Source organism: Coregonus lavaretus (assembly GCF_964263955.1).
Source record: "Coregonus lavaretus genome assembly, chromosome: 14".
Taxonomy (NCBI): Eukaryota; Metazoa; Chordata; class Actinopteri; order Salmoniformes; family Salmonidae; genus Coregonus; species Coregonus lavaretus.
In genome coordinates, this window is record NC_140001.1 from 46,607,748 (window position 1) to 46,633,733 (window position 25,986).

At 40.9% G+C, this 25,986-nt stretch overlaps 1 protein-coding gene across 2 annotated transcripts in view; it reads right to left on the reverse strand.

The window, feature by feature from the left end:
- Nucleotides 1-20,820, reverse strand: part of ogdha (oxoglutarate dehydrogenase a) — a 54,136-nt gene extending 33,316 nt beyond the window's left edge. For both annotated transcript variants that reach the window (XM_084176791.1, XM_084176792.1), the window contains exons 1-3: nt 20,721-20,820; nt 13,729-14,117; nt 289-465 (exon numbers count right to left, since the gene is read on the reverse strand). In XM_084176791.1, coding sequence (XP_084032917.1) covers nt 289-465; nt 13,729-13,953 — 402 coding nt within the window. In that variant the 5' untranslated portion in view covers nt 13,954-14,117; nt 20,721-20,820. The remainder of the gene's footprint in view (nt 1-288; nt 466-13,728; nt 14,118-20,720) is intronic.
- Between the last annotated feature and the right edge of the window lie 5,166 nt (nt 20,821-25,986).

Consider the following 25,986-nt stretch of genomic DNA (forward strand, 5'->3'; position numbering starts at 1 on the left):
GAACTTTGTGGAAATAATTAGCTATGCTCACAGACAACAAAGATGATCTATTTTAAACCTCAAACTCACAGGTAGAGATTACTCAACTTTATGTTCTGATCTTGTGTGCCACCGTTCTAGACGCATTTGACAAAATATTTTTGTGAAACAGTTACAGCTTTCTGGCTGCTGACTGTTTTGTAAATGGTCAAACTACTTGGCATGCTTACTAAGACCTTATAGACATGGTCGTCCTTGTTTTCAAATTTTGTAGCTCTGTGAGAGCGTGTGGTGGCTGACTGGTCTGACCTGGTAGGCACGGATGAGGGATTGGACAGCCAGGTGATCCTCCACTAGCTTCTCCACGTTGGGCTGAGCCCCCGCCAGAGACTGGGCTAGGGGCAGACCGGCCAGGCTCAGAGGGCTCTGGTGGGCCATGCCCGGGGGAGCACCTGCATTGGCATTGCGGAAGAAAACATCCCAAGACTGCAGGAAAGAGAGGAGAAATAAGAATTGGGATTAATGAACAGTGGTATGAAAGGAGATCGCCAACAAATGTCAAATGTAAATTGTATAAGGTGGTATAGCTTCATGACCTTTGCCTATGCTAGAAATATTAAATAAAAGTAACCCAATGTTACTGTTTCCATTTGTGATGGAAACAACCTGTGTGATTAATCTTATGCCATTCAAAACAACAACGGAAGGCAAATTCCACACATTCCTGTCAGAGCTGTTCTCCAACTGATTTGGTCATTCTAAAAATGTCTTATATTTTAAGCAGCCAACTGTTTTCTTGGGGAAAATCTACTTAAATGTTATATGGTAAACTGACAAAACTAGTAAAGCCCTCACTTATTCCTCAATATGAAAACCAACACACACTGCCGTTCTCTGGGATTAGTTTATTTTGAAGTTATTGACTTCATACCAAAGGGATACTTGAAACTAACGCTAGTCACAAGATCCTTCATAGTAAAGCTAGATTTACATTGCAGAGATGCAGGTACGACAATCCCAGCTCCCGGCACCTGAATTTTTACCCACCTGGTCGAAACAATTTATACCAGTGTGATTAATGGTCAGCTGTGGCGTGTGCAAACGTGAAGTGATAGCATATCAGGCGAAAAGATTCCCTGGGGGAATCGTATAGGGTCAGCGTCACAGCCTCAGTTTCATTCAGTATTCTACATAAATTTCCACTCAAGTGGCTTGAGTTTAAGAACACATGATGAGCTGGAACCGTGTAAGGGCTTTACAAGCTGTGCATGAATCAAACTGAATTAGAGTTTTGAAGTTGGAGTCAAGAAACAGTGGGTGTTGGTGACATCACACACACATTTGCCTACTTTGTGTTGCTACATTTAGGCTACCTAAGAGTCAAGAGAGCCAAGATCTGCGACCCAAATGACACCCTGTTCCCTATATAGTGCAATACTTTGATCAGGGCCCATAAGGGAATAGGGTGCCATTTGGGACGCAACCATGATATTCATATTACTCTTTTTCCAGATAATAGGCCAACTGACCATCCGCTATTCCCGATTCTAGTATATAGTTAAAACTATTGCCAGGTTTTTTCTGCATAGAGAAGGCTTGGACGGGCATCCTAAGCTTTTTTACGGGCCACCTATTGGGGGGGTGGGGGTGTAAAAACTTTTTTTTGCGAAAACTCAAAAGACAGTGGGGAAAAAAAGTATTTAGTCAGCCACCAATTGTGCAAGTTCTCCCACTTAAAAAGATGAGAGAGGCCTGTAATTTTCATCATAGGTACACGTCAACTATGACAGACAAATTGAGAAAAGAAAATCCAGAAAATCACATTGTAGGATTTTTTATGAATTTATTTGCGAATTATGGTGGAAAATAAGTATTTGGTCACCTACAAACAAGCAAGATTTCTGGCTCTCACAGACCTGTAACTTCTTCTTTAAGAGGCTCCTCTGTCCTCCAATCGTTACCTGTATTAATGGCACCTGTTTGAACTTGTTATCAGTATAAAAGACACCTGTCAACAACCTCAAACAGTCACACTCCAAACTCCACTATGGCCAAGACCAAAGAGCTGTCAAAGGACACCAGAAACAAAATTGTAGACCTGCACCAGGCTGGGAAGACTGAATCTGCAATAGGTAAGCAGCTTGGTTTGAATAAATCAACTGTGGGAGCAATTATTAGGAAATGGAAGACATACAAGACCACTGATAATCTCCCTCGATCTGGGGCTCCACGCAAGATCTCACCCCGTGGGGTCAAAATGATCATAAGAACGGTGAGCAAAAATCCCAGAACCACACAGGGGGACCTAGTGAATGACCTGCAGAGAGCTGGGACCAAAGTAACAAAGCGTACCATCAGTAACACACTACGCCGCCAGGGACTCAAATCCTGCAGTGCCAGACGTGTCCCCCTGCTTAAGCCAGTACATGTCCAGGCCCGTCTGAAGTTTGCTAGAGTGCATTTGGATGATCCAGAAGAGGATTGGGAGAATGTCATATGGTCAGATGAAACCAAAATAGAACTTTTTGGTAAAAACTCAACTCGTCGTGTTTGGAGGACAAAGAATGCTGAGTTGCATCCAAAGAACACCATACCTACTGTGAAGCATGGGGGTGGAAACATCATGCTTTGGGGCTGTTTTTCTGCAAAGGGACCAGGACGACTGATCCGTGTAAAGGAAAGAATGAACGGGGCCATGTATCGTGAGATTTTGAGTGAAAACCTCCTTCCATCAGCAAGGGCATTGAAGATGAAACGTGGCTGGGTCTTTCAGCATGACAATGATCCCAAACACACCGCCCGGGCAACGAAGGAGTGGCTTCGTAAGAAGCATTTCAAGGTCCTGGAGTGGCCTAGCCAGTCTCCAGATCTCAACCCCATAGAAAATCTTTGGAGGGAGTTGAAAGTCTGTGTTGCCCAGCGACAGCCCCAAAACATCACTGCTCTAGAGGAGATCTGCATGGAGGAATGGGCCAAAATACCAGCAACAGTGTGTGAAAACCTTGTGAAGACTTACAGAAAACGTTTGACCTGTGTCATTGCCAACAAAGGGTATATAACAAAGTATTGAGAAACTTTTGTTATTGACCAAATACTTATTTTCCACCATAATTTGCAAATACATTCATTAAAAATCCTACAAAGTGATTTTCTGGATTTTTTTCCCTCAATTTGTCTGTCATAGTTGACGTGTACCTATGATGAAAATTACAGGCCTCTCTCATCTTTTTAAGTGGGAGAACTTGCACAATTGGTGGCTGACTAAATACTTTTTTCCCCCCACTGTACATATTGGCTATAGCCTCATGTCCAAACCGATGCTGACATGAGGAAGGCACCATATGTAGCCTAGGTATATTACCTAGGCTATACTTTGACATGTTGACTTTTTAAATGTACATGGAAAATAGATTTGAATATTATTCCAATGTTGGCCTCTGACTCAATTCTGATCGGTGTAAATGTTTGATGGTGATTTCCTTTACTTGTCCATTCAGACAACTTAAATCTACAGCGCATTCATGAAGTATTCAGACCCCTTGACTTTTTCCACATTTTATTATATAACAGCCTTATTCTAAAATGGATTAAATGTATTTATTTCCTCATCAATCTACACACAATACAACCCATAATGACAAAGCGAAAACTGTTTTTTATAAATGTTTGCAAATTTATAAAGAAAGAAAACAGAAATACCTTCTTTACATAAGTATTCAGAACCTTTGCTATGACACTCGAAATTGAGCTCAGGTGCATCCTGTTTCCATTGATCATCCTTGAGATCTTTCTACAACTTGATTGGAGTCCACCTGTGGTAAATTCAATTGATTGGACATGATTTGGAAAGGCACACACCTGTCTATATAAAGGTCCCACCGTTGACAGTGCATGTCAGAGCAAAAACCAAGTAATGAGGTCGAAGGAATTTCCCGTAGAGCTCCGACACAGGATTGGGTCGAGGCACAGATCTGGGGAAGGGTACCAAAAAAATTATGCAGCATTGAAGGTCCCCAAGAACACAGTGGCCTCCATCCTTCTTAAATGGAAGAAGTTTGGCACTATCAAGACTCTTCCTAGAGCTGGCAGCCCAGCCAAACTGAGCAATCGGGGGAGAAGGGCCTTGGTCAGGGAGGTGACCAAGCATCCGACGGTCACTCTGACAGAGCTCTAGAGTTCCTCTGTGGAGATGGGAGAACCTTCCAGAAGGACAACCATCTCTGCAGCACTCCACCAATTAGGCCTTTATGGTAGAGTGGCCAGACGGAAGCCACTCCTCAGTAAAAGGCACATGACAGCCCGCTTGGAGTTTGCCAAAAGGCACCTAAAGGACACTCAGACCATGAGAAACAAGATTCTCAGGTCTGATGAAACCAAGATTGAACTCTTTGGCCTGAATGCCAAGCGTCATGTCTGGAGGAAACCTGGCACCATCCCTACGGTGAAGCATGGTGGTGGCAGCGTCATGCGGTGGGGATGTTTTTCAGTAGCAGGGACTGGGAGACTAGTCAGGATCGAGGCAAAGATGAACGGAGCAAAGTACAGAGAGATCCTTGATGTAGTGAAGGTTCACCTTCCAACAGGACAACGACCCTAAGCACACAGCCAAGACAACGCAGGAGTGGCTTCAGGACAAGTCTCTGAATGTCCTTGAGTGGCCCAGCCAGAGCCCGGACTTGAACCCGATCGAACATCTCTGGAGGGATCTGAAAATAGCAGTGCAGCGACACTCCCCATCCAATCTGACAAAGCTTGAGAGGATCTGCAGAGAAGAATGGAGAAACGCCCCAAATACAGGTGTGCCAAGCTTGTAGCGTCATACCCAAGAAGAATTGAGGCTGTAATCGCTGCCAAATGTGCTTCAAAAAAGTACTGAGTAAAGGGTCTGAATACTTACGTAAATGTGATTTCAGTTTTTAATAAATGTGCAGAAAATTCTAAAAACCTGTTTTTGCTTTGCCGTTATGGGTTATTGTGTGTAGATTGGGGGGGGGGGGGGGTCTGAATACTTTCAGAGTGCACTGTATATACTGTATTCTATTCTACTGTATTTTAGTCAATGCCACTCCGACATTGCTCCTCCTAATATTTATATATTTATTAATTCCATTCTTTTACTTTTAGGTCTGTGTGTCTTGTTGTGAATTGTTAGATACTACTGCACTGTTGGAGCTAGGAACACAAGCATTTCGCTACACCCGCAATAACATCTGCTAAAATGTGATTTGATTTTGCCTGCCTTATGCTATCTGACTGACTCAAACATTATAACAAAATCAAAATGGGGCCCCATACTATGACATTTTGGGAATTGTAGATTTTCCCTGACTCTAGTTTTTATTCTGGTGGTTGTTAGTTCTCAAAGATTATCATATTTCAAACAGGTGCCTATGCCGCCATACATAATTCACCTGGCCTGGCCTTCCTAAATTCAGTGTATTATGCAAACTGGTAATGGTTAAATCCATCAAACAATAAATCAATGCTATAATTGGTGTGTGCACAGAAGAGGAAGTTACATGGAAGCAGAACCTATTCTGTAGAAATGGCGTATGCCACCGGATTGTAACGTTAGAGAACTGAGAATGATGGGCTTTCATAGGCAGTACTGGTTGAGGACAGTGTTTTTTTTTTTAATTTGGTGCTTTTTACTTTTTATATGAAAGTCAAATGAAGGGGTTTTATGTCGATATCAAATCGTTTCTGTGTAACAATTAAGTACCTTACTGTGATTGTTTTCAATTTTAATAGTTTATTAGCATAGGGCAATTTCTCAAGAAATAATTTTGCTAGGACTGGTTTGAGTGAGGAGGGGAAAACAGACCATTGTCAGAGAGGTTGGGAACTCTTATTGGTCTATTAAAAAGGGGAATTTCACCCTGGGGGAATCTGGCCTTGTTTTCATCAACCCCGAGGCATTTCTAGGTCAGTGAGATGTGTTTCACACATAATTGCCCAGGAGCAGTGGCAATCAGTCATTCAGACCCACCTGATTGAGCCCTGCTTGTAAAGCTAAAATATAAGGCTTTTTTTGCATTCATTTGTGTTACATATCAGTTTGCAAACAATAAGAAAAACACAAAAAAATCCTTGAGTTAATAAAGCTGCATACAAACATGGTCTTTTTCTAAAATGCAGGTGTTTCAGCCTAGCTCAGTGCTTTCTGTGGTGGAGGGGCAGCCAGCAAAAGCACAGAGCATAGGCGTTGGTAATCTCTAGTTGTGTCGTGATTGGCTCAGTGTTCTGTTACTCGTGGGGACACAACATCACCGCAGAATCTACAAGGCAGTTCTAGACCCATTAGCTGCGGCCATAGATTTACATTAGAAGATTTACCATATATCCTGAGGCTGCATTTATTGTAGCTGGGGATTTAACAAAGCAAATTTGAGAAAAAGGCTACCTAAACTATCAGCATATTGACTGTAGCACTCGCGCTAGAAAAACGCAGGACCATTGTTACACTCATTTCCACTATGCATACAACGCCCTCCCCCCGCCCTCCTTTCGGCAAATCTGACCACAACTCCATTTTGCTGCTTCCCTTCCTATAGGCAGAAACTCAAAACAGGAAGCACCCGTGCTTAGGACTATTCAACGCTGGTCTGACCAATCGGAATACACGCTTCAAGATTGTTTTGATCACGCGGACTGGGATATGTTCCGGGTAGCCTCTGAGAATAATATAGACGTATACGCTGATTCAGTGAGTGGGTTTATAGGGAACTGTATAGGAGATGTCGTACACACTGTGACTATTAAAACCTACCCTAACCAGAAATTGTGGATCGATGGCAGCATTCACGAAAAACTGAAAGCACGAACCACCGCATTTAACCATGGCAAGCTGACGGCGAATATGGCAGAATACAAACAGTGTGGTCATTCCCTCCGCAAGGAAATCAAGTAGGCAAAACAAGAGATAAAGTGGAGTCGCAATTCAACGGCTCAGACACGAGACGTATGTGGCAAGGTCTACAGACAATCACAGACTACAAAGGGAAAACCAGCCACGTCGCGGACACCGACGTCTTGCTGCCAGGCAAGCTAAACAAGTTCTTTGCCAGCTTTGAGGATAACACAGTTCCACCGACACGGCCAGCTACCAAGGACAGTGGCCTCTCCTTCTCCGTGGCCGACGTGAGTAAGACATTTAAACATGTTAACCCTCGCAAGGCTGCCGGCCCAGACAGCATTCCTAGCCGCGTCCTCAGAGCATGCGCAGACCAACTGGCTGGTGTGTTTACGGACATATTCAACCTCTCCCTATCCCAGTCTGCTGTCCCCACATGCTTCAAGATGGCCACCATTGTTCCTGTACCCAAGAATGTAAGGTAACTGAACTAAATGACTAAATACATTTTGAACGGTCATCCAACTCGGAATTCCAAGTCGGGAAACTCAGGTCTCTTTCTAGAGCTCCGACTTTCCGACCTGAAGATCACTGACGTCATGATTCAACCTTTTTCCCCCCCACCGCGCCACCTTCCTGTTCAAGTGAGCACAGCAAAACGGGGAGTCCAAAAATAGGCCTGTCTTGTATGCTTCTGCATAAATGATGTAATAAGCCAGGGATATATGTATACTGTAGCTAAGAAAGTAATACTAAGTGTATGTTGTGTAGCAAGCTGTTAGTAACCAATGTGTCTTACCCTAAGAATTTGGCCCCTCTCCCCTTCAGAACTTACCCTACCTTTAGTCAGTTTTAGAGAAATGTCATCTAATATTGTAAGAGCTTTCATTGTCTGCTTATATGCCCCCATTATTTATCCTATGGTTCTGACTTGGTGTACAGGGAGAATACTGTAAGAACGGCCCATGTTGTTGCTGTCCTTTTCAAAAGTGCTGAACAAATAGGCTTATTGTCCGTCTTAGCTCGCTCATTAATGTCTTAATCGAAATTACGGCTTACCTCTTATCCACTCATTGTTCTCTTATGCCATAGTTTGCACATCTCAATTGTTATATTGCTTATATAGGTCTCAGTATCTTAATCATTTTAGGCAATGTTGGAATTATGCATTTCACTGTTTTGCGTACTTTGTGTATTATAATTAGCTCATGTGCTTTTCTCCACGAGGAGGGGATACTATAATGTTTGCCAGTGAAAGTTCAGTAATAGACCCATGTAATTCCAGAGAGTTGTTTTGTTTGCGCAATGTGCTGTCTGTGCGTCTGTATAGGCCTATGGTCTATAAAAGTGGATCCTCTTGATTGTACTTTCCTTCCTTTTTAGACCACATAAGCCTAATAAAATACTTCAAAATGGTAGGCTAACCACGTCTCGGTCTCTCTGTGTGGTGACTTAAAGAACAGTAAGTTAAGGCCTCAACATCTTGCTGAATTTATCTGAACTACCATCTCTGAATTTCTGTCAGTGTGCAAGTGCTGAACAAAGGCCTACCTTGTTGCAGCTCGTTTTCTTGCACTTGCTTATACTTAGAGATAAGTGACGACACCAGGACAGCGAAGTCACTGACCACCTTCTGGAGACACTTGAAACCCTACCTCTTTAAGGAATGCCTGGAATAGTCTAACAGTAATCCTTCTACACCCCCCCCCAGTGGTGGTTGTCCCACTGGCTATCCTAAATTGAATGCACCAATTTGTAAGTCGCTCTGGATAAGAGCATCTGCTAAATGACGTAAATGTTAATGATATAAGATCAAACATTTTGAATTTACTGAACATAAACGTAATAATGTTTGTGTATGGTTCAAAGGTCAAAACTCATGTCTGCATTCGTTATTATTGAAGGAGAATGCAGTTCTTATCACGTTACACAAATCCAAAAGGAGTCTGTAGAAACCATATTTATTTAAGCAAGTCAGCCATGGTTTTTTAAAAGGTGGTAAATTAGGCTTTTTTGCTGCCAGACGAGGCTCCGCTGATGTAGCGGTCATAAGGATTCACTCCATGTGGTTGAAAGGAAAGCTCTGCTGTTAGGACAGCTTTATGTAGGCCTTAACAGTTTGTGGGCACCGTTTGTCACCGTTATAGTGCAATTAATGTATTGTTTAGTGTTGTGTCTTTGCTGGCATGCATCTAAAAGAATTGGTTGAGCTTGCACCAAGATTTACATGCTAAAATCGCCACTGCCCAGGAAGAAGGCAGGTCTGGGCTTTGCACGCTGAATGATACACCCTATGACAGCTTCCGGTGTGTATTGATTGGGTTTCGTTTAGGCTCTATGTGATACTGATCACACTATGTTTTTGTGCGTGTAGATATGGTTGTCCTTGTTTGATAGAGCCGTTGGACGTCTTTCAGCGATGTTCCTATCAGCGGACTCATTGCTAAATACATAGGTTATGATTATGACCATGGATGTATTTCAAAATCACAAAATTATAGGCATGACGCAAGATAGGATTCCAAACAGATGTAAATAACAATTATTGGCTATCCGGTAAGTTAGGTTTAGTAGCTAACAGTGAGTGAGGAGAAACAATAATTTAACTCTAAAACTGATAAGCTGGTACTACTATAAAAAACATTTTCCTGTTAGTATCTAGCTACAGCCATGTCTGTCTCCCTACCTAGGTACATTTGCACGGTCTGGTCACTGTGCAAAGGTTGAGGGTTATGCCATATTTATTTCTATTAGGCTAGATATTGTTCTAAAATGTAATCTCTGTGCCTATGCACATGTATGCATGTTCAACTAGTCTACCCTAATGTTGTTATGCTGGCACAGTCTTACAGACAATACTGTGTAGTGCCTGGGCTTCTTCTTGGAGTGGATTCTAGATACATAAACAGAATTCCTTTGCCTGCGTGTGTCATTGTAGCAGAACTGTATCCCGTAAACTTTATCCCTCTAGAGAGTTTAGACATGAAGCTGGATTTCAAGCAGATGCCTCATGAGGAGCTGAATGGCAGTTTGATCATGACAACTCCTCCCACAGCTTTACAAGTGTTCCCTGAACTAACTGTATGTGTCTTTGGAATGGCAATTTCATCATGACTACCTCTCCCATCATCTGCTGATCACCAACTTAGCTACAGATTGTTACACCAGATAATGAGATTTAACCAAAGATTTGTGGTATGCGTCACGGGGAGAATTTTCTACCAACCTTAGCTTGGCGATGGCGTCTTCGTCCTCAGTGTACACTGATGGATTACTTAATGGAGCAGCAAAAAAGTATTTATTTTAATAACTGAGCATTTTCTAAATTCAAATGTACCCCCTGAAACTGGACACAGATATTTTGAGACTCCCTTTTCCACGAATCGAGGATAAAAGACCGCATCGCCAAGCTAAGGTTGGTAGACAATTCTCTGTTTTACACCAGACAGAGCCTATCTTGTAACTCCCAGTATTTTTGAGTCATCATAAAATATTATACACTCCCCTGTATTTTCGATTGACAAATACACATTACTTGGAAATATCTGAATCTAACATCTATTTGATGCTACAGAGCCCTGTACAGCTTACATAAATAGCTTCTGTGAATCCATAAAAGCAGACAAATTTTGAGGATTGATCGAAAATATCCATATTTATGGTCCTTTATCTGGCTTCGGTACACTGGCAATGGTGTTTGGCATGGTGGGCTGTGGAAGCAGAGTGCTTGGGGCGAATGGTCTTGTTCCGTCTGTGGTGTACAACCAGCTGGATAAGACTGCCGGAAGTGGTTTAGGGCTCGTAGACCTCAACCACAAACTGTTTTGACCTCTTGCAGAAGATTTGCTGGTAATGCACGTCTCCTGGAAAGACATGGTTGTGGTGTTACCATTTTACACTTTTTGTGGATGGGACGTAGGGCAACACGCCATTGTTGGTGAAGGCGTCAACCGATTGGGACCTAAGTGTTTAGAGACAGACTGGTGTATTGTTTAGGGACAATGAGGGACATTGGGAGCTGCTTTTGAGTGGAAAGATCATTCAACAAAGTGAATGGGCTGGGGGGCTGCAGAAGGTGTGAAGTCTTAGTAGGGCAGTTCTTACACAGTATGTATTTTGTATTTATTAAGGATCCCCATTAGTTCCTGCCAAGGCAGCAGCTACTCTTCCTGGGGTCCAGCAACATTAAAGCAGTTTAATGTATTGTTGTGTATGGGAGATTGAGGAGAAATGGCACCTTTCAATCGTTCTCATACACAACAATACATTTACTGTCTCTATGCACAACCAAAACCCCCTTCCTCATCTCAAAGACCAATCTGTAAACCTCTCACAGCCCACTGACTTTGACAGATAGTAGCAGGGGATTTTTGTAGACGTGTCTTTGTATTGTGTTTTGACAATCTGCAGAGAGAAGAATTAAGTGGTTGTATTATTACTGATGTAGTCTTGATTTTACATCTTTCAGTGTCCCTTTCTCGTTTTTGTCCCACAATCTTGTTGTGCTCCATAACCGCAAGGTGTGTCCCCTCCCTCATACTCATGTACGCAAAATGCCGCAGCTTTGTGGTATTTTTCAGCTGTGCCTGTGGAAGGACTCCAGATAACCTGAGTTTTACACAGAGAAAAGGTAAAAAGAGAAACGGGGTAGGCTAAATTGGTCTGGAAGGTACTCTGTGGTCTTCAGGCAACATCTTAACACCTGTAACCCCACAACACAAACGCTTACCAATTAATGTTTATGCCATGCTTACTGTAAATTGAGCTATCTTAGCCGTCAGCTTGTAAATATTTTTACCAATTTACTTTCACCTTGTGCAGAGCTAGGGGCTGGAAACACAGGCTGGTGGAATCAGATTATGTACCACCTACAACAAAAACACACAATACATAATTCAACCAAGCCACTAATTGTATTAATCTCTATTAGATTAGCTAGTTTAGGACACCTAACATGGACATTTCAATATTATCAGCTTGCTATTAGCTAGTTAGCATCACTAAATTGGCAGAAAGATTGCTAGCCAGCTGAGAACCGACTAACCACCCATAGCTATTCATCATTAATACCAACACACCGAGAGTGTGTTAGCTATATTGACAATTCTATTTTTAGTAACAGAGCGTTTTCCAGACAAGGGTGGAATAGATGACTACCAGATTGAGTTACTCTTATTTCCTAACGTTAGCTAGCTTACGTTAACGAATGTTAGTCAAAAGGTAGAACGAACAAACATGTTTACTCTACTGAAGGTAGCTAGATACCAGTCTAGAAGTGACTAACATGGCATACGTGAAATTGATTGACTGTGTGTATTCAAAAGATAGCTAGCTATATGATTTAGCTGATGGCTTTCAGGACTGTAACGTTAGCTAGCGAATTTACCTAGTCCAGCTAACGCTACGTTACCGCCACTGTAATTGAGAATCTTCTGTTTTGTTATGAAGGGAGAAAACGATTGTATCACATCACTTCTCAGCTGTCGTCTAAATGGATTCCCCATCCGTTCAGCCTGAAAATTCCTCTGATGATCTTTGGTCACATTAAGCATAATTCTTGATAGCCGCAAACCACTGGCAGCATCGGGGTAAATCTCTGGTAGGTAGATCGGTGAAAGGTAATTCATTTTCACGCTTGTTTGTAATTAGCACAGCCAGACAGAACAAATATTTTCAACAAAAATTGCCTAGAGAAGGGCCTCCCGAGTGGTGCAGCGGTCTAAGGCACTGCATCGTAGTGCTCGAGGAGTCACTACAGACCCGGGTTCGATCCCGGGCTGTGTCGCAGCCGGCCGCGACCGGGAGACCCATGAGGCGACGCACAATTGGCCCAGCGTCGTCCGGATTAGGGGAGGGTTTGGCCGGCCGGGAAGTCCTTGTCCCATCACGCTCTAGCGACTCCTGTGGCGGGCCGGGCGCATGCAAGCTGACACGGTCAACAGTTGTACGGTGTTTCCTCCGACACATTGGTGCGGCTGGCTTCTGGGTTAAGCGAGCAGTGCTTTGGGGGACGCATGGTTCTCGACCTTCGCCTCTCCCGAGTCTGTACGGGAGTTGCAACGATGGGACAAGACTAACTACTAATTGGATATCACGAAATTAGGGGGGTAACATTTCTTTTTTACAAATAAAATAAAAATGCCTAGAGAAGTTCTGATATTGTGTGTTGGCCGTTTAAGTAAACAACGCCGTTTCTATGAATGCTGGACTTTGTGGTTCACTATGAGCAGATTAATACACAGGAAGTCAAAACTTCCCGATTCTACCAGGGAAATTAAAATGCGCTCATTCTAGCTTGTGGTTTGGATAATGTTGATGTTTATGACAAAAACGTAATGTTGTTAATTTAGTAATGACTATATGCCGCAGCAGAGCCAGGGTAAAATTCACCTTTAACTAATTTACTGCATGGTGATGTCACCATGGAAGGCCTAAACTCCATTCCACCAAAATAGGCAGAAATTTCAGGCAGTCTATTCGAACAGCTCTTACACTAAAAAGGCATCATCATCTTCACAATTTCACAGTATTATTCCAACCTGTGAAAATATATATATAAAAACACAGGAAGATCACGTTGACTGCACTGGGGCCTTTAACAAAACATTAAAAACCCTTGTAATACATATGTGGAATGGGCACATTTGGGAATGTAGCCTACAAATATTTTGTTGCTTGGTATTGCAAGCAGTTTTAAAAATGCCATAAAAAAACAACATCCTCTGAATCATATATGCTGGGCTAATTATTGTAGACGTGTTAACAATGCAGCATCCGCCCATGAATTTCACACCGCGGAAAAGACCCCCCCGAGACAGAAAGGGCAAGAACATATCCCTCTATAGGAGCTGGATGTCCGTCCAGCACCCCACTCCTCCGGGGGTAAAGGGCCTTACCTTATGAACACTCTTGGGGTCCTCTAGCCATGAATAGTACATCTCCTCCACGTAATTGGAGCTTGTTCCATTGAGGAAAGGCTCAGCAGCCACAGGTGCCGTGTAGCACCTGACTGGCTGAAACGTCCTTAGTACGGCCGCACGCCTCTGTTGTGAAAAGTTCTGAGCAGTCTGAGAGGCTGTTAGCGGCCGCAGCCGTGCAGCACAAGTCCTTAAGCGGTGCATCGCAGTCCTTTAGCACACACAACTCGCCTAGCTCTCCAAAACAACCACAGAGGGGGATGGAGACTCCTTTCACTTTAACCACACTGCAGTCAAATGATCCACAGGAATCCTATTTCTCCAGAGGGCCTTCGGTTTTCACTTGTCAGCGGTCTTTCTTTCCTAACCTGCAAAAGATTGAGGTTGTGTGATTATATAGGCAATGTTTAATGAGTTAGCAGAGTAAGGAAAGGGACAGCCTGATACATTAAAAAAACAGGGCAAAGCAAACTTTGATGTCACAGCCAGCACAAGCGTATACACAGAGTAATGAAAACTGTCAATATTAAATTGCATTAGTGGTTTTAAGGGCATGAAAGTACTGTTTAATGAGTGTCATCACTGATCCTCCAGTGTAAACTGGGATGTGAATACTGCATGTACAATGTTGAACTGTTATGTTTGCTTTACTGGTCAAAGAGATGACTGCGCGCTCTGTTTAATAATGGTGGGTGTTGGCAATATTAATCTAGTATGTGTTGTGCAGCATCAGAATCTTCTCTCCATTACTCATGACTACATACACAGGTTTGGACATACACAGGTTGGGCTCAACTATGCAGGTGCAGCTGTATGTGAACTGTTGTGCATTTGCAATGATACATGGCCAATATAAGCAGTGAGTTGTGTAAAAATAGTAATGTGTGGATGGGCTGTGAAGGACACAGGGATGGGGATTCTTATGTTTCTCTGATAGCTAAGGTGTGTTATTCTAGAAAGTAACTGACATGTTTGTCTTATGGTCATTAGCAGGATAAATTGATGGAAGGGTAATCAGTCAGTGTAAAACAAATATGTCTGCTTATTTTCATCGAAATATTGAGGTAGCTATACCCACCTCAAACTAAATACAGGAACCTGCTTGCATGAGCGACAGGCTAGCCAAAGTTAGCTGCATGCTTAGCTAGCTACTTCTTGGCAAGTTAGATATCATACTAGCTAGTATGGAGATAGCTGGAGAGAACATGTTATCCGTAAACGAAAAGGTAGTTAAGAATCCATTTTAACAATATTTGTGGTCCTCCTGTAGCTACAAGAACATGTATCCCTTCCTGCCGCTACACCTATGTTTTGAACGTATCCATACCTGTAACCTAACGTAGCAGAAACACTGTGAAGCAGGCTAGAATAACTAAGTATTTCCGGGTCACAGATTTCTGGAATCCTTCAGATAAAATTCCTGACCTGTGTACTTTGTATATGAATAATTAGGGTGAAAATTATGGAAAATGTGCACAATTATCGATATATTTTATACTATGACTTTAGCACAAGTAATAGCGAATTTCAAAGGAGGCTGTTAGCTAAATATGCTAATAAGCGCAAACAAAAATAAACAAATAGCAAAAACAGGCAATCCTGCTCATAAAATTATACCTATATATGTAGGAGCTACCACATGTCATTTGTGGTGAGTTTGGACATTTACAAGCGAATGTGAACGAGAGACACTGTGCAAATGAACAACGTTTTGATGCATGCTTGTCTGAAGTAAAGTACAGCATGTCTACAAGTTGTGTCTTTGTGGAGTCTGGAGTTGCTAGGGCAATGGGCCTGCCTGCTCTGAGAAGAGCAGACGGGCAGAGAACTAAGTGTTTCTTTGCTTCAATAGTGAGATCAGGGACGTGCAACTATAGTTTTTCCTTCACAGAAAATACATTAGTGCAACACATTCGGCAGAAAAAAAGCTTCATTTTCATCAGATGACAACAGAAGTACAACGATATTTGGCTGGTAAGTAAATGAGCTTACAATGAAAAAGCAAGGTATTTTTTGCAAAAAAACGATGCATGGCTATCACATTTTTAATGTTTAGGCCTATCATAGAAAGCTACATTTCCTAATGTTTTGCTTAAGTTAATCTTGCATTTTACCAGAGAACAATAGGCTGGCTACACCGAGAAGAGTATCAGAGAAAAGTAGCTAAACATCATGCAGAGCGCTGACAGAATGCAAGTTCGTGAATTGTCAGAGTTTAGAAGTGCAACTGAAGCACAACATTTGTCTGATGCCGAGCAGAAATGAAGCTCTGATTTCACTATTATTAAAACAATACCTAAATGGCAAATATAAAGATCCAGTCCATTTAAAAAACTGGAGGCCTCTTACACTTCAATGTTGTGATGCAAAAATACTAGCGAAATGCATAGCACATAGAATTAAAAAGGTTTTAGCAGGTATTGTTCATCCTGATCAGACAGGTTTTTTACATGGACGATACATTGAATATAATATACGACAACAACTAGAAATAATAGAACATGAAACATCTAGGAAGCCAGGCCTGGTATTTATAGCGGATTTTGAAAAGGCCTTTGATAAAGTAAGACTGGATTTTATAAATAAGTGCCTGGATTTTTTCAATTTCGGTGAGTTTCTTATTCAATGGGTAAAAGTAATGTATAGCAACCCCAGGTGTAAAATAGTAAATAGCGGCTACTTCTCAGCGAGTTTTGAATTGTCAAGAGGAGTTAAACAAGGGTGTCCGTTGTCACCATATCTATTCTTTATGGCAATCGAAATGTTAGCTATTAAAATCAGATCAAATAACTGTAGAGGATTAGAAATCCAAGGCCTAAAAACAAAAAGGTGTCCATGTATGCCGATGACTCAAGTTTTATATTAAGTCCGCAAGCTAGACCCCTGCAATGTCTCATTGAAGATAACTTTTCTGCACTCTCTGGACTAAAACCTAATTATGATAAGCGTACCATATTACATATTGGATTGTTACATTTTTTTTTATATCTACATTAACCTGCAGTTTACCTTTAAAAATGGGCTGACGGTGAAGTAAACATACTTGGTATTCATATCACAAAATATAGAAATGAGCTCTCCACAATGATTTTCAATAGAAAACGTGTAAAAATAGACAAGATCCTGCAACCATGAAGAGGTAAATACCTGTCTATTTATGGAAAAATTACATAGATTAACTCCTTAGTCATATCTCAGTTTACTCACTTACTTATGACGCTGCTTACTCCTAATGATTCGTTTTTCAAATCACATGAGCAAACCAGACAAGATAAAGCTTGCCTATCTATCTAATGAATATGAACTGGGTGGGTTGAGATTATTAAATATAAAAGCACTAAACCTCTCTCTAAAAGCTTCATTTATACAAAAGTCTTACTTGAACCCAAAATGGTTCCCAAGTACATTACTAAGAAAAGCTCATCCATTGTTTAAAAACTGCCCTTTTGCCGAGATTGCCACGTCTCATTTTCGATTAATTGAAAATTAAACCTTTTTCAAAGTATGTATTGCAGAGCTGGTTACAATTCCAATTTCATCCCCCTGAAAAGATAGAACAAATATTATGGATGAACTCAAATGCTGGTTGAAATAATACCTGTATTTATGGAAAACATGTTTGAAAAGGGTATTCTCTTTTTAAACGATATTGTAAATTGGAATTTTAGAGTTGTGTAGGAAGGTCTGCTCAATCCAAGATAACCAATTGATTACAACATTACCACAAAAATGGAGGTGGCAGTGGGAGGAGGTAGGGAACTGGTCTGTCTGCCAATTATAAATGATCAAAACTGGCAGAGGAATATAAAATAGCACAAATAAATAGGATGGTTGAGGGACAGTTCTCAGGGAACTGTGGGGGGATCTTGGAGGGTTGGTGGCCTGGCGGTTGGGAGCATGGGCCGGTAGGTCGCTGGTTTGGGTCCCTGTTTTGACTTGGTGGGAGATCTGCTGACGTGCCCTTGATCCTGGTTGCTTCTGTGGGTCGCTCTGGATGGGAGTCTGTTAGATGACTGAATGTAATGTAAATGTTGAGCGGCGTCACTGCAGGTAGATGGTATGTTATAATATTCAATAAAAAATATATTTCAAAAAATTAAAACAAATTGACTTGCTATCTAATAAGTAAGTGGCTGAATTAATAAGGTGAAGGGGCATCACAGTGTTAGCTTTCTGACGTGTTTGAGAAGTCAAAGCCCTTTGCATGAGTTATTTGTACAGCTGCCACTGCCATCTTCATTTCCTTGCGTTTATCACTAAGTCGCAAAATCCATCAAGCGCTATGATGAAACTGGCTCTCATGAGGACCGCCACAGGAAAGGAAGAACCAGAGTTACCTCTGCTGCAGAGGATAAGTTCATTAGAGTTACAGCCTCAGAAATTGGCAATGAACTGCACCTCAGATTATAGCCCAAATAAATGCTTCACAGAGTTCAAGTAACAGACATCTCAACATCAACTGCTCAGAAGAGACTGTGAATCAGGACTTCATGGTCGAATTGCTGCAAGGATTTATTTAGAATTCAAGGCACACTTAACCAGCATGCCTACCACAGCAATACACCATCCCATCTGGTTTGTGCTTAGCGGGACTATCATTTGTTTTTCAACAGGACAATGACCCAACACACCTCCAGGCTGTGTAAGGGCTATTTGACCAAGAAGGAGAGTGATGTAGTGCTGCATCAGATTACCTGGCCTCCACAATCCTCCGACCTCAACCCAACTGAGATGGTTTGGGATGAGTTGGACCGCAGAGTGAAGGAAGAGCAGCCAACAAGTGCTCAGCATATGTGGGAACTCCTTAAAGACTGTTGGAAAAGCATTCCAGGTGACTACCTCATGAAGCTGGTTGAGAGAATGCCAAGAGTGTGCAAAGCAGTCAAGGCAAAGGGTGGCTATTTTGAAGAACCTCAAATATAAAATATGTTTTGATTTGTTTAACACTTTTTTGGTTAATACATCATTCCATATGTGTTCTTTCATAGTTTTGATGTCTTCACTATTATTCTACAATGTAGAAAATTGTAAAAATAAAGAAAACCCTTGAATTAGAAGGTGTGTCCAAACTTTTGATAGCCCTATTTGGTAAAAGACCAAGTCCATATTATGGCAAGAACTGCTCAAATAAGCAAAGAGAAACGACAGTCCACCATTACTTTAAGACATGAAGGTCAGTCAGTTCGGAACATTTAAGCGCTTTGATTAAACTGCCTCTCATGAGGACCACCACAGGAATGGAAGACCCAGAGTTACCTCTGTTGCAGAGGATAAGTTCATTAGTGTTACCAGCCTCATAAATTGCAGCCCAAATAATTGCTTCAGAGTTCAAGTCACAGACACATCTCAACATCAACTGTTCAGTGGGGACTACGTGAATCAGGCCTTCATGGTCGAATTGCTGCAAAGAAACCCCTACTAAAGGATATAGTGTAATACAAATGGGCTAAATAATAATATGGATTTAAATGTGTCTAAAGTTGATTATAATATCAATATTATTATTAAAAGTAGCATTATAAATCATGTTTTGTTATTAGTATTACTGTTGTTACTATAACTATCTAGTAATCATTACTTTTAATGCTGTTAAAAAATATTGTCAATGCTATAATATTATTTGTGCTATTAAGGCTATTCACTTCGATATTGTTAAACAACATTCCAAGTCTGCTAACATTTCCTAATAAAAATGTTACGAATTTCGACCATTTGTATTATTATTACCATCTTCATTGCAAGACTTTTAATTTGAAGCGAAATCGCCGAGGTCAGAGCCTTATTCTTGCTAGGTCTTGCTTGCTTCTCAGAGGTCATAGAATGACGCCTAAGCAGAGTCCCTACTTCCGTTTTTCAGGGGAAACGGAAGTTACGTTGATAAATACTGTTTCAGAAATATAAAGAAAGGAGATAGAAATCACATTGGGCAATGAATGGAGGAACATTAAACTCCTCAACCAGCGTCACTAGGTTGCTAAGATAATCGTCACGCAATCCCTTCTCAAAGTCAGGGTATGAATCGAGAAACCTGCCCATTTTCCTCAAAAGTACGTGATGTCACACCCAATTTACTCCTTGAAGGAGAGCTCTCCTTGTCTCGTAATCTCCCATAATGTACCGCTCGACCCATTGAAGACGCATTGGCAAAGTACACAATGGGCGGTAATACCATTCCAATTGAGTTTCCCATCTCCTCAAAGGTATCTCTGACAGTAACCCTGAAAACCGGATGTTAGCGTTTTTGTGGCAACCGCATAGGCTACCACACTTGAAACATTCTACACTCCCCTTCACTGCCCAATGCGAACCCGCCCAAGAATGCTTTTCTAAGGAGCCCACTGGTTCTCTAAACGAAATCCCGGTTAAAAATAGGATCAGACGATGAACCAGTCGTCCTGCAAAATGTCAATCATTTTATCCTTTAATAGACATGGGTTTCCAGAAACATTTCCTGATTGGCAAAACACAATTTTCTAGCTAACTAACAAGCTAGCAAATGTTGAATTCTCACAACTGTTGGTCTGTACCTTCATATGAGTTAACGTTAGTCAAGTTACATAGTCTACTATATAATAGTTTAAGTTATCTAACAAAGGCGAGGGACCTGCTTCAATGACATTCTCACTCACACCAGATAGCTAGCTATCCAGCTACTACGCTAGCTAACCAAAGTCGTTACCTAGCTAGCTTTAGCCACTACCTATTAGTAAGTTATCTTCTATTACTGACCACAAAACACAACGTGTGAATGTTTCTAATTAAAAGATATAATTGGACAGTGGGGAAAAAAATATGTCTAGCTAGTTTAGCTATAGCTAGCAAACACGAGGCTAACGTTAGCTAGCTAGCCAACTCCTCGAGAAACCTTAGTTAAGCTAACGTACTTTTTGGCAGCGACTACTGTACTGGACCTACAATGTTCCTCGTTCAAGCAACAAGAAGTATTGTATAAACTCCACAAAAGCACTTACTTTCAATATCCAGTCGTTTAAAGATTTAAATCACTGCCGTGAATGACGCTAATTCAGCGGCTCACCCACCTCTACTCTGTCGCGTTGCCCTCTGTCTTTATGGAAATGACAGCTAGTAGGAACACCAAACGCAACAGCCGTGTGGGAGTCGAGACACCTATGTGAGCTAGCCACAATAAGGACTGGCCACAATAGTGGAATTTGCGGTTTTCCTTCAAAGTAAAAGTCACTAATTGAACGTCATGCAAATGTTTACAAAAAGTGGAATCATGCCATAATTGGACTAGAATATGCTAAACAAGGTTGGAGTGTTGTTATGTCAATAAAAAAAAGATGATTAGTCAATTTGACAAAACAAATCGCACTGTGGCTGTATTAGACTTCAGAATTGCATTGGTGGCATACTTATATTTCACTGTACAGCCTTACCTATATGGAGGACTAAAAGTGCCACAATTAAATAAATAAATACACCATTAAATAATTACTTAAATGTGTCATTAATTAATTAAAATTAGAATTAAATACATAAATGTGTTATTAAATGTGTCATTAATTAATTCAAATACCGATTCATTTTATGTAAAATACATATATAATAATTTCACTATTTACATTTAATGGTCCTGCGTTGGAGTGCTTCCTGAATTACTTAAAACTGTCAAACTGACCCATCAAAAGTTGGTAGGCGGAACCTAACGCCTGATTGGTTACCCTCTGCATCAAGCCAAGACAAATCAATTCCGGATAATGTCAGCAGGTCCTGCTTCTACATCCTCTGCTAAGTTTAAAATGTCTCTAACCAACTCCCTGGAAAGTTCACGGAGATCCTCCATTGTCTCTATCCAGGTTGGCCTACTCTACTTCAGACCAAAGCAATGGATCAGACTAGATTCGCGTTAGCCCCGCCCACTGACTTTGATGGGTCAGTTTGACAGTTTTAAGTAATTCATGAATCACTGCAATGCAGGATCATGAAATGTAAATGTAAATAGTGAAATAATTATATATGTATTTTACATAAAATGAATCGGTATTTGAATTAATTAATGATACATTTAATTACACATTTATGTATTTAATTCTAATTTTAATTAATTAATGACACATTTAAGTAATTATTTAATGGTGTATTTATTTATTTAATTGTGGCACTTTTAGTCCTCCATATACCTATGGATTGTGGCTCAATGAAATGGGGTATCAGTCTACTCAGTGACACCCACAGAACACAACTGTTAAGAGTTTACACAAATATTAGTGTCGTAGCTCTTATTGCGGGACTCTGAAACCACTGTGAAATAAATCACAATCTTACCAGTCTTACCAGTCAACCTACTATTTTCTGGGGAAATAGCTAACTTACTACAATTCTACACATTTTGCCATGGGGCAAAGAGAAAAATTTTCCGTTTTATAGCTAATCTCATGCTATTCTACACATTTTGCGATGAGGTTGAGAGAAAATGTAGCTGTTTTAAAGTTAGAGATCTTATTAAATTACTGCAGGGGCTGTGTCATAAACCCTCAAAGTACCAGAATGGGCTGAAAATGGCAGCCATATTGGTCAGGGAGAATTCCAAACCAGTCTATAAACACAGTTTATACAGGTTTTATTCCGATTTTCTGTAAAAAAAATAAAAATAGCCTCTAAAATATATGTAACAGACCATGTCTCAATTTTTTTTTGTTTACTTGGAAAGCTGAGAGTGCTATTATATGATACAATATCAATACTTGTTGCATTTACAACTTCTCCAAGTCCTATCATCTACTGATTTCAGCCAGTGTATGGCTGTGGATTGACTGCATTGTTTGAATGGAATGTTGGCATTTAGGCAGTTAATTTGAAAAATTATGGCTGGCTAGCTAGCTGACAAATTTTACATTTACATTTTAGTCATTTAGCAGACGCTCTTATCCAGAGCGACTTACAGTTAGTGAGTGCATACATTATTTTAATTTTCATACTGGCCCCCCGTGGGAATTGAACCCACAACCCTGGCATTGCAAACGCCATGCTCTACCAACTGAGCTACATCCCTGCCGGCCATTCCCTTCCCTACTCTGGACGACGCTGGCTAATTGTGCGCCGCTCCATGGGTCTCCCGGTCGCGGCCGGCTACGACAGAGCCTGGATTCGAACCAGGATCTAGTGGCACAGCTAACACTGCGATGCAGTGCCTTAGTCTCCGGAGTGGCGCAGTGGTCTGTGTAACAAATGTTACATGCCTCGGACTGAGACGTGGTCAGCAGATAATAAACCTGAATTAACAGGATAAAATGATGAGACGGAGAAACGTTAGTGGTGTTCAGTAGTAGGCATTCTCCAAGATTGATTAAAATATTAAATTTTCTTCATATTTTTTTGTTGTCAAAATAAATTCTGCATTACAATTCTATTGTAGCATTAAATCTTCCCATTCCATATTCCAGTATCCCAAAAAATTAAATGTCTCAGGTTCAAAAAACCTATCACTATACTTCTACACATTCACATTATACAGTGCATTCAGAAAGTATTCAGACCCCTTGACTTTTCCACATTTTGTTACGTTAAAGCCTTATTCTAAAATGGATTAAATTGCTTTTTTTCTTATTAATCTACAAACAATACCCCATAATAGACAAAGCAAAACCTGTTTATTTGAAATTTTAGCAAATGTATTTTTTAAAACCCCCAGGAAATATCACATTTACACAAGCATTCAGACCCTTTACTCAGTACTTTGTTGAAGCACCCTTGGCAGCGATTACAGCCTTGAGTCTTCTTGGGTATGACGCTACAAGCTTGGCACTCCTGTATTTGGGGAGTTTCTCCCATTCTTCTCTGCAGATCCTCTCAAGCTCTGTCAGGTTGGATGGGGAGCGTCGCTGCACAGCTATTTTCAGGTCTCTCCAAAGATGTTAGATCGGGTTCAAGTCCGGGCTCTGGCTGGGCCACTCAAGGACATTCAGAGACTTGTCCCGAAGCCACTCCTGTGTTGTCTTGGCTGTGTGCTTAGGGTCATTGTCCTGTTGGAAGGTGAACCTTTGCCCCAGTCGGAGGTCCTGAACGCTCTGGAGCAGGTTTTCATCAAGGATCTCTCTGTACTTTGCTCCGTTCATCTTTCACTTGATCCAGAAGAGTCTCCCAGTCCCTGCCGCTGAAATAAATAATGCTGCCACCACCATGCTTCACAGTAGGGCATGATTCCACTATTTGTAACCATTTGGTTCATTTTCAATGAAGGACTTTTATTTTTGTGGTTATTCCCTATTGTGGCTAATCCTTATTGTGGCTATCTTAATATAGGCCTACACAACATCAAGCCCTGTTGAAGTCGGATTTGTATCCCACCACGTGTGAGCCAGACCAGAATTGGCCAGAAATTGGGATTTTGGGGCCCCTCGAGGAACTTTCAGGGAGTTACCGAGTCCCTGAAAGTGCCTTTTTTCTTGAGAGTAGTGATAAAAACACAATCTCACACTCAATTAGTGCAAATATGTACAAAAAGTATTTCAGCAGATATTGTGCATTTTAATGCGACTTCATTCAAAGGGAAATATATTTTTCCGGGGCAAACTTCGGAACAATCTTTTGAAAGTTATTGGAGCAATGCATTTTGGGCAATGGTGTTCGACTTTTCCTTTTTTTTGTCCCACATTTATTTATATAAAAAAACAAACGTGTTAACAACCCAATATTGTTAATCAACCAGGTTGTCACCGAATTACTTATGATATAATAGTAGACTTACGTTAATTGTTTTACTTTTATTAAAGCCAATGCTGTTTTCTATGCTTGTTTTCATTTAATACTTTGGGATACTGGTGCTATGTTGGATTTTATGAGGGTTGCCAGATTGGAGTAAAAAGCTGTATTTGTCTGTGTCTTGTGTCGTATCGATGAAGGTATTTTATAGGGGAATGGGGAGACATTTTCATGTTGGGAAATTAATTCATAAATAAATGTGGGGAAACAGAAGACCTATGATCAATTAAGGCATATCAATGCAGTTAGACAGGTTAATGTAAAATAATGAATTGTGTTGGCTTAAATATATGGCACTACCAAGGCCGTTTCATTATGACTATTACGGTAATGTCAATTATGTTATATACTTAGGCTATTGTAACAAGGACTGTATACCTACTGCCTCGTCCCAGAGGCCTACTAGGCTTTCATGGCAATAGCCGTTAGAGCTCACTTTGCCACGTATGAGCCCTGGTTGGAGTCCCTGTTGCAGCCTTCACTTTCTTCCGCTACATTGGTGGCAGCGTTGGGATCACATCCAGCTCACGTCTAGCTATGTGATCTAGTGGTGGGAAGCATTCTGTTTTTCAACAATGCGTTGGGTGTAATTACATTGATATATCTAGTGAACACTGGATAAGCAACAATGGGCATGACGGATAGAAGTAATCACTACAGGTGTGATCAAGCCTTACATCAAAGTTGCCTGAAGCTGAATGGAAAGTGCTATGCCCTGACCAGTTATTCAGAAGAAAATCCTCTGTGACTGTCTAATTTAGATAAGTTAACTTACCAGTGTGGACCCAAAACAAACATTCTACAATTTTACAAACTATTTATAAATTAAAGTGTTATTACAACCATGGTGTTCTTTTGCTACTGAAGCTTATATATCAAATAACCTGACAATGATCCACATCATATAGGTAGACAAATAATGTAAGTGTGTTATGCAGCAAAACACAACTATCCTTTTTTTAGGAGGCAAACCAGTAATTGAATCACTGTTGATCCATCCTGTTCTGATCTAATGAGATGGATGTAGGATTTCCTATGGCCTAGAATCAAGGCCTTTCCCAGTCATGAAGGACGAAGCTAGGCCACTCTTGGTTCTCATTGGCTTAGAGTGAACTCAAGATAGGTGTTATATGTCAGACTCTCCAATACCACTTTGCCCAACATGTTATACCCCAGAGGTTGTAAATAAACCCTTTTTAAGGTGATATAACTTGTATAATTATTATAGGGCTGTGAAACCCATTGCCGAATGGCTTCATACTGAGCATTTCTCACTGGAAATTGCTGCTGACATTGAACATAGCTTAGGGTTAGGGTATTTCATTCATTTCAGACTCTCCTATACCTTTATTCCCCAAATCCTATACCCCATAGGTTGTAAAAAAAATCTGAATGGCTTCAGACTGAGCATTTCTCACCATTTAACGGACAGCAATTTCCGTTTTATTCAGGTAGTGTCCATGTATTTGACAGTAGTGTGTTGATGTCACGACTTCGGCCGAGGCTGCCTCC